Raw genomic sequence first — 17,194 nt, 5'->3', positions numbered from 1 at the left:
TTACTCTGTTTAACACCCATAACCGTAGCCCTTAAAGAGCAGTGAAATCTGCTTTGTCTCTGCCCCACTAGTTCTTTTCATACTGAGCAGGTCAAATCCCAAGGCATAGCTCGTAAATGTAGAAATCTTAATTTTTGTTCTGGATCTTTGCCAAGTGATTGGAAAAGGACCTTGTAAGACACTGGGTATGCTCAGAGCAGCAAAAATAACTAACAAATATGTAATGAGCAGATTGGTAAAATGGATGTGGGCCATTGGTAACTGAAGATTGAAATTGAAACTGAACCTTGGAAACTGAAGATGGTAGAAGCTGAACTAGTTCACTAAAAATGGAACAATCTCATCTAATCAGTAAAATTAAAGATGTGGCTTAAAGATGAAAGGGTTGTTCCAGGCACTCTTTTGTATCAGCCTATGTTTTCCATTTAGTGGCATCTAATTTTTCAGCAACCATGATGATTGGTGGATATGGTTTGTGTCAGAATAAGAGTATTTTATGCCAGTATAGCCTTTTTCTTCTAACATTCAAGAGAAAATGATACTATATAAGCGTTCTGTGCTTATACTAAGAAGCTTACCCTCTGAATTCATAGTGGATAGTAAAATAGTTTATAATAACCCCATCCTAACCTATATCACCTTACATACATCTCTCACTGTATTTCCCTCCCTGATATTTATTTCTTCATAAACTGCATGCCAACACAGAGAGTCCAAAGAGACTGAGTTAACAGTGATCATGGAGTAATTCCTCATCACTAAGATTCTGTAATCAACACTGTCACTTCCCTTTAACCTATCAGCAGCTGCAAAGTTAAAATACTTTAGCATGATTTCAGCTTAAATGCAAACATCTTTGCTATGGGGGCAAACTATGAATGAGTAGGATGACTCATTTCTTTGTTTGTACTTTTCATGGTCTCAGCCCTCTTATTGCAAATCTGGGCCACATTTGTGCAGTGCTTTGCATTTTTCTAAGATAAAACTCTTTATGCTGTTGGTGCCTACATATCACAGTTAAAGCTACAAATAGTTATGTGTAGGGGACTACCCAGATTTTTCTTCTTAAAAACATACCTTTGTGCCATTTTGGTCCTTTGTAGTTCTTGCACTGTCTGTTAGCTGCAAATCATCTGACACTGACCCAGCTGTATTTTACTAAACACACCCTCCCCCATAACGTCACTGTAGAAAACCAGAATGATTTCCACAATCCCCTGCCAACTTTTAATCTCAGTGTTGAAACACAAGCCAGTCTGAAAAGAGGTTTTTTTTTTTTTACCCCAATAGTTTGCACAGTACTGTGTATTTCTTTCAGCCACCTACCTTGTATCTCTGCCAAGAGAATACACTGTTTAACACATCTCCTTATACAAACTGTAGGGAGCAAAACACATATTCAGTAAAGTTTTGTGATTTCTGGAAACATAAAGCCATGATAATGCAGGCTGTGATTTCATATCAATACTGCCTCAGGGATGTTGCTGGCTTGCTTTCTGACTCAATGTGATACTAAAACCTTTCCACTCCAGTGGTGTTTTGTTGTAAGGTGATTTGTTTTCCCTTACTGGTAGAAACTGAGAAGACAAATTGTTTTAGAAGGAATAGCACTTCGACAAACATTTTACATACTAGACAGGTGTGGAGAAGATTTCTAGACTCTGTTAATTACATATGATTATTTCAGCTTCTTACACAGCTCTAGATTTTATATCTCCTAATGCTAAAATTACTTCTTACTCTTCACATCAGCACTTTCATCAGCTTTTGCATTTTCTTTTTAGAATTAGGCAGGCCACATATATTTTTGTATTTCTATTTCTCCAGCTCCAGGGAGATTTACCACAGAAACTTTTCTAATTAAACATTTACACTGCCTACCTGATTTGGTCTGAGTGCTCCTGTTGAAATGTGTATGGGATAGTAACTTCAGCCTCTTTCCACTCTGCTCGCCTGGTGTTTTCCAGCAGCATGTGATGAGTTAGAGATCTGGAGGCTGGGCTTCAGCTGCATCCTGTGCCTGCCTGCCTGTCATTAATTCTATTGTGTGATGTTTACCCAGATTCATCTCATTTTCTTCCTCCTCTTCCCTTCCTTCCAATTTTAAGAGAATTCTGTTCACTTGATGCTAGTTCCGAATTTCTAGATCCTCCAAAGGCCTTCTGTTCCTGGAGAGAATGGGTAGAGCACAATTCCCTCCTGCCTGCTGCAGAGGTGCCTATAGCCATGGCTGAAAGGGGATGGTGTTATTTGCTGTCCTCAGAACATAAAAGGTGTAGGACAGCTCTTCTAATTCAAATAGATACAAGATTATGTTTTTTACTGGTTTCTATTGTTTATAAATATAAACATTAATGCTTGCACCTATGCCTTGAAATAATGAATTTTTGCAATGACTGCTTTTGTACACCTGCAAATTACAGAAGAAAAAATGAATGGTCCCACATAAACAGAAGAATAGATACCACAGGTAGTGGAAACAGGCTTTGTCTGTTCCAGTAAGACAAGCTTGTACATATGGCTTCAACCAAGCTAGACATCTTTCATGCTCTTATCATTAGAAAGATGGCCTGCAGCCCACAAGGGTCTCACCAGGAATACTGCTTCCACTATAGAGGATGGCTGAGTTCTCAGATGAAAATATAAGATGAAGCATAAAATGAGCCCTCTGCATTTGCTAACGTGTTTTCACCTGAAAGCTGAGCTGCTGTATTCAACCCCAATGAATACAGTCAGAGTGCCAAACTTTCTTGTCAGAGCTGTGGGCACGAGAACATAAGCTAAAAGGGAACACTAAATTATTTAACTACTATAGTTCTAGAAATGTCAATTATTTGTGACTGCTGAGAGTTCTCCACTAAGAATGCCATGTAGTCTGAAGTATTTTGAAATACTTTGTGCAATATTGAACTGAATTTAATTGATCAGGCTGGCAACTGCCTATGTGTCACATTCTGGAAATTGATTTCAGGTCTTCTGTGTTTGCAGTGGATGCAAATTCTTTTCTTCTAAAACCTTCATCATTTGGAACAAGACAGGAAATAATTTGAACAATATGAAGACACTTTTGTTTCTGCTTTACTCTGAATCTTTTAGGAAGATTAACAGCTATTATTGCAGGCCTATTAAGTTAGAGGAAAATACTTGATCTGGAGTGTCTGTCGTCCTTCCTTGCTGCAATTTGCCAGGTCTCTAATGCCATGAGAGTAGAAGTGGTGTGGAGGCCCAAACTCAGCTCTGAACAGCAGCGAAGGCTAAAATCAGTTTTGCCATTTCACGCAATTTCAGACCCCTTTTGCCATGGGAAAGAAGTGGAAGAAAAGGCAGATGGTTGAACTGAGTTCTGATAAAAAGTCTTTAAAACTATACAGTGGGACAGGAAGTTACAATTGTTTGAACACTTCTGATTACACATCTAACCACAGCCATAGCTGCTGCAACCAGTCCAGGTTTACAGGGCTCTGGCACAAGCAAAGGCAACATTAGGAGCAGTCTCTGAGCTGCACACTATCCCAGGACTGTATCTCTTGTTGGCCTTGTGAGGACTTGTAGGTGCAAGCAGAAGGATGTAACTTCCTTAGCAGTCAAAATGGTATCGTGATGGGCACCCAGCAAGGAGAATGTCTTGTGCTTCCACCTACCAAGGGATGCTTGCACCATCTAGTCAGTGTATTAACTGGCTAATATAAATCAATTTTAAGGGAACTGTAGCCTGACAAAACGTGGCATTACTTGGTCTTCAATTGCTCTGTCCCTTGAACATAGATGTCATGCATTTGACTTTGCTGTGTCTATTCCCCCCACCCAAAAATGAGAGTTCAATTCTGTGTAGACCCACCAACATATACAAACTGAAGGATTATATTTCTGAGGATGATGTAAAGTAATTGTTTTCTAGGACTTACACAAATTTACCAAAAACCACCAAAACATAAGAATAATTAATTTACAGCACTTCCCTTACTTTGAAGATTGCAGGTCAAAGTCATACTTCCTGCAGCCATCAGAGTAACAACACTTGCAGCTGTTTACACCATATTTTCCTGGCTGTTTGGTAAGGTCCCCGAAAAGACTGTCAAGAACTTTTTCTATGCTTTCTTCCAACTAATGTCTTGGGGAAGAATGGTTCAGGTGGGTTAGCAGTTTGGATAATTGATTTCAGAAATGTAACAATCTAGCCAAAAATATGTCCACCTTTATTCCTCTGTAATTCCCCTGAAATAATGCCTTATGGATTTCCTCTGTTTGCTTTTCAGAGTCAGACACCACTCCAGAAATGTTAGTTCATCTTGTTTTTAAGAGTGGGAAAGAAGAACTGTGCAAGGTCTGCCAGAATCTGCACAACTTAATGTACTTCTCTGTCTCTTTAACCAACACAATAATCTGACTCCTTGATGCACATCTTGGCACCAACTCTCCCTGCACTCAAAGGAGATATGCACAGCTGCCCAGTTACCCACTTGACTTTACTGCCATGGTGCCTTCCACATCCCACAGACTGACTCTTTCTCACTAAAAATAGTTATTAAGAGATCTGTAAGGAGTCCAAAGTCCCTGTGTGTCTTTCCTGAATGCCTCAGGACAAAGCTGTCTTCAGTGAAGGTTATCCCTGATCTAGTCTTCAGAAAGGCCATAGATAACCTTCTTCCTACCTGAATTGCTCCCAGGAATGTCTGTTTTGATGAACCAGGCTGAATGTTCCAGTTTTGGCTGCAGAATTGCAGCTGAAAGCAAAGGGAAGATTGAACCTTCTGTAGCAGCAGGAACTCCAGAGGCTTCTTGCCTGCTATTCAAGGGCACATATCTGGATGCAGCCAGAGAATCAGAGATTGTGGGCCAAGCACAGGGAAACTCCAAGCACACTAGGGAGAATGGCAGAGGCAAGTGCAGTATGACCACTGTTCTTGCTTCTTGAAGCTGGAAGAAAATAAAGAGAGCAGTCATTTAGACCTCTATTCACTGCCTAAAGCTTTTTGGGTTTGCTAACACAACCTTTGCCCACAAAAGCCATTTTCTCAACTCCATCTATTATTTTGGCTTTGGAGGCACAAACCCTAATTCCTAAATGATTGTTTTGAGCTCAAAGATTGCATTGACACACTGCTGAACAAAGAGACAAAAGCAAGAGTCCTGGACTGGCGGAAGACTCACAGAAAAGCAGGGATGTGAAACAGGGCCCATGAGGTATTCCAGCACAGAGTTCTCTCTATAACCTGGAAACTCAGTGTGTTCTTTGTCAAAGGATACCTTTTCTCCCTGCTGCCTCAGGAGAGAGGTCACTGCTAAAGTGACAGTAGCTTTGTTTACAATTCTCTCAGATTGCCAGAGGTAAGTGTAGAAGTAGTAGCTTGACAGAGTAGTAGTGGACCAAAGCCTAGAATAGTCCTGAGGCTTGAAGTGTCACAGCATTGCAAGACACCAGCAAATGGTGTCATTTGGTTCAAGCAAAACTCACCCACTCTTGCAATAACAATGTGGGGGACCCAAAGACATGAGTCCTACAACATCCTAGACACGAGACTTGGGATAAATGGGGGCTGCAGAGAACCTTGAGACCTGCTGTTGATTCATCTTTAGTGAGCTGTGGGGTTGTCCCAGGTTTCACAGCAAACAGGTGAAAGCTGGGTCTTGTGGAGCTCATAGGCAAACACAAGAGGTGAGGTACAGGTTTGGCCTTGAGGGTGGCCCCGTGTAGGTGCAGCTGGTGGGGGCTGCCTGGGGCAGTGGAGACCAGCCTGTCCTGTGCCCCCTTGCATGAGAGCCTGTGTACAATACCTTCCACCAGCTGGCACTGGTACTTGCTGCAGCTCCCCACAGAATGCAGATGCAGCCGGTTACCCTGCTGGGTTTGAAGGAAGCTTTTGACAAGAAATATCTCATAAGGGGGAATAAGGACTTCCTTCTCAGATGTGTGGTAAGAAAAGCCTTGCATAGCTGCTCCCAGGCAAGTAGTCACAGTGAACAAAGTTTCATTCCCAAACTTCCGGGCTTCATTCCTGATGTGGGAGGTAGAAGTGAAACGGCCAAATCGCACCCGGCTGCCTACCTTGGCCTCAATATATAAGTCCTTTACACCCCTGTGCACCTGGTAGCACTTAGGTTCCCCCATGCTGATCTGCCATTCCTTCAATATCTGGATAGCAGTTGTTAGGTAGAAGTGATAATATTTAAAGCTGAAGTTGTGTCTGTAGTGCTCTGGAGAGATTCCTGCTGTCGATGTAGCCCAGTTCAGCTGCGAGTGCAGGGAGGAGTTCATGGTGTAAGCCATGAGGACTGTGGCGTGGCTGTCACGCATTTCCCTCAGCAGACCTACAGGGCTCTTTAGCAAAGCCTCCTGAGCTTTCTTCCAGAGACACAAGTAGTCCTTGTTAGCAGCTATTTCCTTTTGAAAATAGTCTCCTCGCTCCAGTTCTTCCATCATCTCCTCTCTGCACCCCAGATACTGGTCATCAAAGGAATGCAGAGCCATATCCATCAGGGTGGGGGACACAGCCTGCAACATAAAAGCAAATGAAGATTAGCATCAGAAGTGCGAATTTCTTGTGTACCTTTGTGGATGCAATCCAAGTTTTTCTCTACCCTTTCCTTGCCTCTTTGTCATTATTGGCAGAGCAAGCAAGGCAGGTAGCAAATCTTTAGCAAAACCCTCCTGAGCAACCTCAGGTTATTGTCTATACGCCACCACAAGCAAATACTAGTCAGGAAGACAGATTTCTTATTTGATATACTACATTTGATGTACTACATTGAATCTCCAGGAGCATTAGTCAATATAGACAGGCTGGAAAAAGAGAGGAAAGATTCCATGAGATCTACTCACAAACACTCTATGAAATCATCTGGCTGCAAACAGGAGGAAAAATCCAACCAAGTAGCTGAAACAAATTAAGACAGGTAAGAACGGGAACAGAGGAGCTGAAAGCAGAAAAGTTAAAATTGAACCCAAAACTCCTTAAAGAACATGTTTCAAATGGAAAAATAAATATTTCTGTGGTGTTAGCAATTTCATTATTTCAAATAAAGAGCAATATTTACCTCTTTTGCCAGTATTTGTGAGAAGATCAGTAACAGGAGGCTGCTCAGTGTCACCAGCTTCCCAGTGTCCCAAGACACTGTAAAGAACATTTTTTTTAAGGAAAGGTAATTTGCACCTGTTTCTTTCTGTTTTTCTTTGAACTGGAAAATTCTGCAGTTTGTAATTTGCACTCAGGTTTTGGTGGCTGTTCTTCAACCAGAGATCATTCGTCAAATTCTCACTGCAATTCAGAAGTCATTAATCAATCCAAGAGACAATTTACTTGTAGAAATATGCCCAAAATCCATAAGGAGGTGTCTGGTTGCACCAAGTTCAGCTGGCATGAGTGTCCGTCACCTTGACAGTTCTTTTGATTCCAAGGTATTTGGTGTTGTTCTTGCAAAAAGGAAGAAAACCGTGGCTTGGTGAAGTCTAAGGCACTTCTCCTGAGGAGTGGTGTGTCAGGGTGATTGCTCCCTGGTTAAGAGTTTAAAAGCCCTTTTAAAGAAGTTGGCTCTGATAAAGCCAGCAGAGAAATGCAGGGTAGGTTGGGATCCCATCTGGAAGCAGCGATAACCTAACTCTCCTTCTCCTCCTTATCATCCCCTGCTTCTACTCATGTGCTGCCAATCCTACTCTCACAGCACTGCAGAGTGGCACTTTGTTGGACTGTTTACATTGGCACAGGCAAAATGAGTGTGCAAATGCAGATTCCGTGCTGAGACAAACCTTTCTCTAGCAGCTGCTTTCTAGACACCCTTCCAAATACTGGCAGTGAGTTATTCACCCACAGAGCTCCATGGCCTCTGATAACTCTTCTGTATGGAAAAAGAGCCAAGAACTGTCAAGGCTTTGGTTCTGACTACAGAAAAGTGAAGCCCATTTTCCATGGCCTGATAATGATAGGCTGGGTGAGGGGCACTCCAGACATGGAGCGATTCCCTGAGATAAGGGAGGTTTGAGAAGCTGCTTGGATTCTGTGGACAGAGCATCTGCAAAATATTGCTGAGATAGGGTGGGAGGTGACATAAAGGTCTCATACTGGGCTCCTTTCGAAGCAGTTGCTGCTGCTGACAGTATCTGTAGTCCCTGGCAACATGAGATGATGCCATGAAGTGCCAAAAAGTGATGGGTGCAGACTGCCTAGTTCTCCATCCTGGAATTTCTGTTATCTTGGGCGGTATTTCAGAAAGTGGTTGTCTGACTGCTAAAAGTGAATCCACAGGAGGGCTCACGAATTTGTTCAGAGGCAACTCCTCCTCTGTTTGTGTAGAGATAAAACAGACCTAAAGTGAGACCAAGCTCCTTTGGGAGCTTGGCACTCATGATAAACACCCCCACTAAAATGTCAATTCAGCTGCATATAATCCATTTGTAAATTATGTCCCTGGTTTTCCCCTCTGACCTGTAAGTGAATCTTTAGTATGAAGGGAATCAGGAGGAAAGGAATTTGTATTTTCAAACGCTTCAGAAGCAACGCAAGTTATTATTAAATACAACAAATAAAAAGGCCGAAAGATGGCAGCAGAGGATTTGTGGCGGTGCTTAGCGCTGCATTAACCAAGCGACAATCGAATTCCTCCATTTCAGCAGTAAATTTGTAAGGTGATCTGAGTGCTCAGATCCCCAAAGGTCATAATGACTTCAGGCCATGAAGAGATCTGATGACACAGAGCAGATGACATAATGGAGGCCTCCGGGTGTAACTTTTTTTTGCCTGAAAAAATACACTCCTGAAAGGGAGAGAAAAAATACAAAACTAACAGAAAGATGCAAATAGAGACAGGAAACCTTTTGTGCTAACAAAACCCAACAACAACAAAAGCACACCTATTTTATTAGTACACTGGATATTAGGATTCTGCTAATCTCTCTAGTATTTTTCCAAGCGAAAATTTCACTGGTTTTAATAAAGCACTCTGTTAATTTTTACTAGATGGCATTAAGAGAAGAATTTTACTGTGAGCAGTAAGCAGTGAAGCCCCATTAGTTTGTGTCAATAGAGGAACCAGTCACAGGCGTTTGATGAAGACATGCAGAGATATTTATTAAGTGACTTCTCCTTGGCCAAGATGAGCATCACCAGTGCAAGCCATAGCAGCTTGCCAAGCACGGCTCACGCTGGCAGCCATCTCTGCAGACTTCTCCTGTGTCCTTACTTCAGGAGAAGGCTTTTCAGAGAAATGCTGATCTGGGTACATGGTGAGTCAGGCAAAGCCTGGCCCTCCTCTCCCTCAGTGTCACGGAGTGCTGAACCTATGACCTAAATTGCAATGTCATCATTTCTGGTTCACCCTGGGGCATGGGAGGGGAGAAGAAAGCCTCCTGCACTGGGTTCCTGCTCCTCAGGGTTCACAAAAGCAGGCTGTGTCTTCCAGGCATCTCTTTTAGCACAGGTAAAGGTTGTACAGAGGAACAGAAAGAAGCAGCACACCAACCCAGTTTATATAAGCAGTATTTATTGCAATGAGCAGCTGAGGATGGTTGCACCACATGTAACCAGAGAGATCTGGTCTCTGCCAGTTTCCTGAGCATCTGCAGTCCCTGTCCTTGGAGGTGTGATCTGCCATCCACCTCTCAGGGAAGGAAAGCTGACAGAGTAAATCAGGAAGGTTATGCACAAAGTTGCTAGGGTACAATATTAATGCCAGAGGACAGAATGAAGTAGTGCACAGGAAAGACAATATGTAGATAAAAATACACATACATTTTATATATATTTACAACCAATTGTCTTAAACAAACCAAACACTGCCCCAATTTCAATCCATCCTTGAACCACTTTTCTTTTTTTATAGCTTTATTTTTTCTTTTTTTTTTTTCTTTTTTTTATTTTTATTTTAGCTGTTTAGGTACTTCTAGTTTCAAGCATAAATGCAAAAGCAACAGAGAAGAAGAGGGTTTTTTTGTTGTTGTTCTGCTGGGTATTTTTATTTTCACTAGAAGCTGGTTGGAAAAAAACAAAACGAAACCAAAAAACCAAAACCAAGAGAATTCGAGGTCTTTTTTTACAGTCATGAAAAGCAGCACACAAATGCAAGGGCTGATCTAAAGGGACACCTTAAACACACCTTTTAGGATTTATTTATTGTTGCTATACAACAAATTTTATGAGTAATCAGAAGAATGTACCAGAAGCTGATTGCTATCTATGCAAGAGTATTTGCACACTTCTATCTTTACAAATGATCCCATGGTGATGCATATTTAATGTGATTATTCTACATGAAAATACTGAACTTTTCCACTAATTGGAACAGGAGGCAGGTGTTCTTCCTTCTTCACAGTGAGCATCCCAGGATCAGATCCATCACATTTACACACACTGTGACATTCTTCTTCCATAATCCTCCTGTATTTTGCAGAAGAGGATAAGAGAGCTAGTGATGTTTCTAAGGCATGCAGTGGTTTCCTTGAAACTAATCCCTATTTTCCACATATTGTGTGTTGGGGATTCAGGTGGAAGGAAATAAGACAGAGTCTTCTGGTGAAGCTCAAAATACCACAAAAGATGTCTGAAGAGAGACTTTATTGATGAAAGGAAGAAAGTTAATGGAAGCTCAACAAATGGGATAATCCCTGCCTTGGTGTTCCAGATGGTTGGGAGACAACAGAAGAAGATGCCAGTCCAGATGCTTTCCTTCCCTCCTTCCCAACCACAGCTTCTTTCTCCTGTGGGGTTTGGAGTGTTCCAAGCCAAACGAGCGGAGAGACCTTCCCATCCTCAGTATCTCCCAAAGAAGCGGTTGTAGGCCAAGGCAAATCCTACTTGGTCAGAGAGATAGTCACAGGGGGGGTAGTTTTCACAGCGCTCATGCATCTGCTCCATCGGGCTTTTATAATACTCAAAGTACCTGCAGTAGACAGAGATGCCATTCTGCAGTTTCAGCCAATGCAGTTGGAGACAGTTCGTACACCTGACACTGACATGGAAGAAGTGATCCTCCAGGGAGACCCAACAGAGGACTGGTCATGCTGAGTTAAACGTCTGCTTACACAGGGTAAGGCTACTTGATCAATGCTGGGAAATATGGGATTGAACCCAACTTAAATCAATTGCTTTTGAGGTTTTATCAGCAAAGGATACCACAGAAGTTGTAAGGATTTGGCTTTTTTTTTCAATCTCATTCCCCACCTACGCAGGAATTTTTTTGTTGTTGTTATTTATTTAATTATATATTTACTTTATTATTTCCTGCTTACCTTTCTTTTTGCCCACTAGCCATTATTTTCCTTTAGCTTAAACACTTCTCTCTAACAATCCTCATTTCAGTTGTAGACAGGAGCATTATCCGCATGTAGTTTTTTTTTCTTTTCTATTTGCCAGGCTAAGAAAGCCCAAAATTTTTAGTCTCAGCTATACACTTTGGATGTCATTCTCAATTCCTCTTCTATGTTTGGTTAATCTTTCCTGAAGACTGTACACACCACCACAGAAATCCCACCAGTACCTCATGAATTTTACTTTATTTTTGTATTGGAAAGAGTAGCTTAACAACCTCTTCCAGAAAATGTATGAAGAACTTCCTTGTATTACCTGAAATTTCTCAAATAGCTGGGATTTCTCCAAATCTTTGTTTCTACTTTCTGCACAAGTAAAGATATGTTCTACAGCTTCAGAAAGAGCAGCCAATCTGATTTAGCCTTATTCCTGCAACAAAGCTGTGCTTCCTTTGTGGGAAACCAGAGGCAATGACCGAGGCTCTATGATTCTCATTATCCTAAAAATTGGTTCTGATGACCCTGTAGGTTGGAGCAGCTTCTAACTTGTATCCTCCTGTCTCCATGGCTAGCACAGTTAATGCTGTCTTTCTCCCTGGGAGGAATACTAGAGTCCAGCTATGAGCCTTCAAATGGCTTTTAATGAAAAAAGAATGGAAAAATTTTTTTCCATTACTGAATGTCTCCTACAGCCTTTTTTCTTCAACACATGAGGGTAATAACATAGCTGTACAACAAAATAATGCCTTGTCATGCCCTATGGCCTTGCCACCCCCTCTTCAGCACAGGTCCAGCTCTCAGCCAGCTCCTGAGTTGTTACCATTCATAGGGGCTGGATCTCTTCTTCCTCTTCACGAAGGCATTGGCAACTTCTTTTTTAATCTTGATGCCTGCCAAGAGAGAACACAGCAGGTCAGAGACACAGCACTGAAACACACAGACCAGTCCAACCTCTGAAAAGCAGAATCTACTTTCTTCACAAGCAAATGACTGCCACAAACCATCCTAATGGTCCATTCATCTCTCCCCATCCCACTGTCCACTCAAAGCTCCCTCCCCACTGCAGTCTTCACATCTCCATGAAGCAAGGGCTTTTTCTGTCATAAACTCCATTTCCTTATCACACAGCATAATCTGAGTCTGCAGCAAATGTGCAGAAGACATAAAATATTAATAAGAAGAAAATTAGGAGAATGGCACCCTCTCTCCCTGGCCTACTTAATTTTAGAGTCTTGGCTTCCTTTCTGTGTCTGGACTGCAACTGAGAATGATGTGGGATCCCAACCAGAAGACCTTAAAGCACCTTCAATGAGCCATGAACAGCAGGCAGCACACAGAAATACCAATGCTCACATGCACAGAGTTCTGTGAAAGGTGAAGAGTATAAAATAGTGACAGTAAACATCACCCAGTGAGAAATACACCCAAGATGTGCAAAGATCCCAGCATTCAAAACCTGGAGAACATAAGAGATGTTTCAGCCATGAGAGCATTTGCCCCTGCTCTCCACTAACACATCATGTCTGCACAGTTGCTTCTTTGCTCCCTTGATTTGTCGTTGTGCAAACACCATGGTGCTGTGAAGGACCCCACAAACACCAGGTACAGCCACTTCCCAGCCCGAGCCAGGGCTCAGCACAGCCTCACTCCAGGGGATGGTCCCACAACAGCAGAGGTGTGCACAGGTGCTGGCACAGCAGCAACACAGGCAGCAGCACACCAATACACCTTTCAGCATGGAAACTGCCAAATTATTGCTGTCTCTGGGGAAAAAAAGATTCTAAGACCTCTGCCTGTGGGGAGATGGTGGAGTTTGTCCCTTCCCTCATCATCATAGAGTGTTTGGCTGTGTTTCTCTTTAGAGGTGAAAGGTATCCCATCTCTAGCAAACTAAGGTTTAGTCTGGATCAAAATACTGACTACACAGAAACTGCCAATTAATGAATTGTCAGAAACTACCACCTTTCTCTGAATAGTCTTTGCATCTTTTTTTCTCTTTCCCAATCTGTGTTTGTATTGGCTCACTGTAAAAATACCAGCTTTCATGCTTCTCAGCAGCAATGTTATCCTTTAAAGTGTGAGAAAGGAGAGACATGAGAGAACAAAAAGGATTTTCCATACAGATTTCTGCCAGGATCAGCTTGCTGCAAAAGTTGTGAAAAACCCAAGGTGTACAAATCCCAGCATCTCAGGTGACCTGACAGGAGAGACTGCAGCCCTCAGGAGCAGCCAAGGAAGCCCCCCTCTCTCAGGGTTTCCTTGTTGCAGGATTTGGCAGGGATGTCACAACCCATTGATGCGGGCAGCTTCTGCTCTCAGAACAGCCTGGGGCTGAGCAGTCACTCTGGGCAGGTCACTGAAGCCAGGTCAGAGCAGGGAGACTCCACCAACACAACTCTGTTTCACAGGAGGCAGATGCATCCAGCTGCTAACAGTGTGCACCCCTCATGCCTTGCCAGGGCACTGCTCAAGGGTTGAGGAGCCTGGGGCAGCAGGAAGCAGTGCTGGTGGCCTTGCTGCTGCAGGGACACTGGCTGCCCTCATGTCACCTGCTCACACAGGAGGGGCTCTGTTTGCTGCACATGCTCCTGCACCTCAGGGACTGCAGAGTTAGGGAGCAAACGGGGAAGAGTTAAGAGAGGGACTCAGCATGGTTCTTGTTCAGCCCTTGAACCTATCAAAGGGAAGAAAGAAGGCAGATGCAGGAGAATGGAGCTGAGCATCAGTCAGAATGATATACTCACTGTCAGTGCTGAGAGATCCTGAGGGTTCTTTGGGATCTGGAAGACAGACAGACAGACAGAAAGGAGTCTGCTTGTGAGTCCTTCTATGCTTGTGAGTCGTCCTCCTCTGTAACTGAATCCCACCACTGACTGGCCAGATCCAGCTCCCCCCACTTACATAGAAGGTCTGTTTCTCCCAAAATGGTTTTATTAACACCCATCATTTAGACAGAGACTAAATGATAAACCATTTGAAATCTTAAACATATTAAAATGTTCAAATTCTCTGCTGCAATTCAATATGCAACTGAGGTGGGGGTGAGTGGGTGTTGACCAGTGGAAGAAAATTCCCAGCAGAAGATGGGGGTCTCTGTTCCCAAGCCCTCTCTCATCTGTGACTCTCCAACAGAGACCTGAAGCTGTGCAGTGACTGGTGGTGCATCTCCTCCTCCCCAGAGCTCTGTGTCTCTCCCAGACTGAGGGGAGGCTGACAGCAAGCTGCAGGGTTCAGCAGCGCTCTGAGAGCCTTCCTGGGAAGATGTCCCCTTACCTTTCTCACAACAGCAGAGTGCTGCCAGGGCCAGAGTCACAATCAGCAGTGCCAGCAGACTCCTCATGTCTTCTTTGGCTGTGCTAGTCTCCCTAACCTCAGAGCTTTCCTGGAGGTTATTGAAGTTCTCCGGGGCTTGCTTTTGGGCAGCAGTTTATATCCTGTGATTTCTTGGAGAGATCAGGGATCTGGCTTGTGTTCCTGTGTCTGTGCTCCAAAACAAAGCCCGTCCTTTGGGCTGGGAGATACTGGGTCCTGGCAGTCATTTTGGCATCCATCTCATGACTCAGGGCATTTCCAGAAGATTTTATCTGAAGTTTTGAATGGGGCTGTTGAAGAAAAACAACTGGATTTTAAAAAATCATTTTTCTTACAAACTTGAAAGTCATTCAGTCATGCTGGAAAGCACACAGTGAAATAGAGCAATTCTTTTCACATGATAGGGCTCTCTCATGTGGAGTTTCTCAAATGAGACTGAACACAATGGTGACCTTTTCCTACACCCCACCTTGACTCATTACCCTGAGGGTAAAGAAACCTGTAAATCAGTTTGCATAGGGCACACACAGTAGTTTTTCAGACAGTTTCAGAATTTCACTGAATCACTTTGGAGATGAGATTTTTATACTTTTAGGAACTTTGGAAGTTAATTTGAGGGAAGATCTTTATATTTTCCTCCTGGAAATCTTCACAATTTAGAAGCTTCATTTTGGCTTCTCTTGTCTAATAGTCAGTTAAACATTTAGACTCCAAAAGTGTTTTATTCTTCAGGACCCGAGTGGCTAAAGTTACTTGGTATGGCAAGAGCCTTGCATGGGCTATGTGTCAATAACCCCATGCTCCCCAAACCCACTACCCAAGTTACCAAATCCACGTCCCACAAACAGCATAGGAACCACAGATTCACAGAATAAGCTGAGTTGTAAGGAACTCATCAAGTCCAGCTCCTGGCCCTGCACAAGACACCCCAAGACTCACACCATGTGCCTGAGAACATTGTTCAAATTCTTCTTGAGCTCTGTCAGGTTGGTGCTGTGACCACTTCCCTGGGGAGCCTGTTCAGTGCCCAACCACCCTCTGGGTGAAAAACCTTTTCCTGACAACCAAGCTAAACCTTCCCTGACACAGTTCCAGCTGTTCCCTTAGGTACTATCACTGATCACCAGAGAGCAGAGATCTGTGCTGCCCCTCCACTGCCCCTTAGGAGGATGTTGTACACTGCAATGAGGTCTCCTCCTGGCTGAACAGACCAAGAGACCAACTTTGGGTAGTTGTTTTGTGGTGGTTTTTTTTGAAATCAAGTGTGTTCATTCTTTGTGGTAGCAGAGATATAATCTTCCTCCACTTCATATCCAGTCCTCTTCAGACCCATGTGGAGGATTACAGAAGTAAAGTTTAGGAGGTTCCCAAGGAAAATCAGAGCCATTAGGGATTTTCCCAATTCTTAGAAACACTGTCTTTTAGCTTAGAGAATTTTCAGGATTAAAATAAACCCCAACTTTTGTTCCTATTAAGTTTTCTACAATCCAGGAAAGTTGAATATATATGCTAATAACATCCAGCAAAAGGTCTTGTGTATATATTATTCCAGCAAAAGAGCAACAGTTAAAAAGTAAATAAACATCTAAAAATAATAGGTATTCTAGGAAAGTTATGCTTCCAGATGAATACTTGAAATAATATAAATATATAAATGTACAATTCTAGTAATCCAAACAGCTTTATTTATCCTCCCATCTTTTCCCAAGCTTTCTAAACAGCATGAAGTCTCTTAAATCTGTTTGGTTGTTGCTTATGCTAATGAAATCCCACAGAAATTTCTGGTGTTATTCATTCTTTATACTGGTTAACTGGAGATTAGAATCACTGGATATTTCTGGACACAGACCCAGACAGCACTAGACCTTGTGCCTTCTGTTGTGGTGGTGTCACTGTGTCAAGTCAAACCCAGACACTGCAGTCTTGTTGATTTTAGCATATGTGAGTTTGCTCTGGTTGGTGATCACAAGATTCACCTACTTGAGAACATAGGGAACAAGTGTGTGTGAATATGCCTAATCTGTACAGTTTTTTTCCTTAAAATTATTTTTTCCTCTGGACAAAACTTTAGCAACTGTCAGGGTGGAGTTTCCTATCAGATGTGTTTTCAATAAATAAATCACATTTCTTTCCAAAATTCAGTTTCAAAGCTGGCAAACCTTGGAGCATGTTTTGGAAGGAGATGCATGTTTCTAATGGGCCAGGTAGATTTGGCTCCAGACTTAGTTTCACAAATTAGTCAACAATGTGATGCTTTATACATCACAGACTTTCATTGCGTGCCATGAATCTTTCCAGCTTCTATAATTTGCAGGTGCCTGTGTAAGCCTGGAGATGTGAATGATGAAACAGTCTGTGTTGAGCTGAGACAGATGTTATGTCTCCTACACAAATCACACCAAGGGGTGTCCCAGATGCTGTGGCTGCTGTCAAGCCCAGAGCAGCACTGAATTCTTGGACATGTCAGCACTGGTGCTTTTTGGCCTGGGACAGGCCGTGGTGATGGTGAGCAGAATGCAGCCATACTCACTCCTCAGAGGTCCAGGAGGGGCTCAGTAACTTGTGCACAGGGTCAAGCCACATCTTGATTTCAATCAATTTGTGAACAATAAAATGAAATTGTTCTATGTGGACAATGATGGGCCT

The 17,194-nt window shown here is 42.7% G+C and overlaps 2 protein-coding genes across 11 annotated transcripts in view; both read right to left on the bottom strand.

Moving 5' to 3' along the window:
- Positions 1 to 7,535, bottom strand: part of SMCO3 (single-pass membrane protein with coiled-coil domains 3) — a 118,448-nt gene extending 110,913 nt beyond the window's left edge. For 2 of the 9 annotated variants that reach the window (XM_053944306.1, XM_053944307.1), the window contains exons 1-4: positions 7,036 to 7,535; positions 6,047 to 6,493; positions 4,653 to 4,917; positions 1,327 to 1,377 (exon numbers count right to left, since the gene is read on the bottom strand). In XM_053944306.1, coding sequence (XP_053800281.1) covers positions 1,327 to 1,377; positions 4,653 to 4,917; positions 6,047 to 6,493; positions 7,036 to 7,125 — 853 coding nt within the window. In that variant the 5' untranslated portion in view covers positions 7,126 to 7,535. The other 7 variants (XM_053944308.1, XM_053944310.1, XR_008431275.1 and 4 more) reach the window with 6 other exon arrangements.
- Positions 7,536 to 9,457: 1,922 nt separating this feature from the next.
- On the bottom strand, positions 9,458 to 14,639 carry LOC128788176 (osteocalcin-like). 2 transcript variants are annotated; one of them, XM_053943048.1, is made up of 4 exons: positions 14,510 to 14,639; positions 13,981 to 14,016; positions 12,057 to 12,126; positions 9,458 to 10,780 (listed from the first exon to the last, which is right to left on the bottom strand). In XM_053943048.1, the coding sequence occupies exons 1-4, from the start codon at positions 14,574 to 14,576 to the stop codon at positions 10,576 to 10,578; spliced, it is 378 nt and encodes a 125-aa protein (XP_053799023.1). In that variant the 5' UTR covers positions 14,577 to 14,639; the 3' UTR covers positions 9,458 to 10,575. The 2 variants fall into 2 exon arrangements, with proteins under 2 accessions (XP_053799023.1, XP_053799024.1); XM_053943049.1 differs by having other exon boundaries at positions 10,654 to 10,869; positions 14,510 to 14,636.
- Positions 14,640 to 17,194: the final 2,555 nt, after the last annotated feature.

The sequence above is a fragment of the Vidua chalybeata genome, chromosome 5, assembly GCF_026979565.1.
Source record: "Vidua chalybeata isolate OUT-0048 chromosome 5, bVidCha1 merged haplotype, whole genome shotgun sequence".
NCBI classification, from domain to species: Eukaryota; Metazoa; Chordata; class Aves; order Passeriformes; family Viduidae; genus Vidua; species Vidua chalybeata.
Note: the sequence above shows the minus strand (reverse complement) of the source record. Positions and strands in the feature narration are given on the sequence as shown.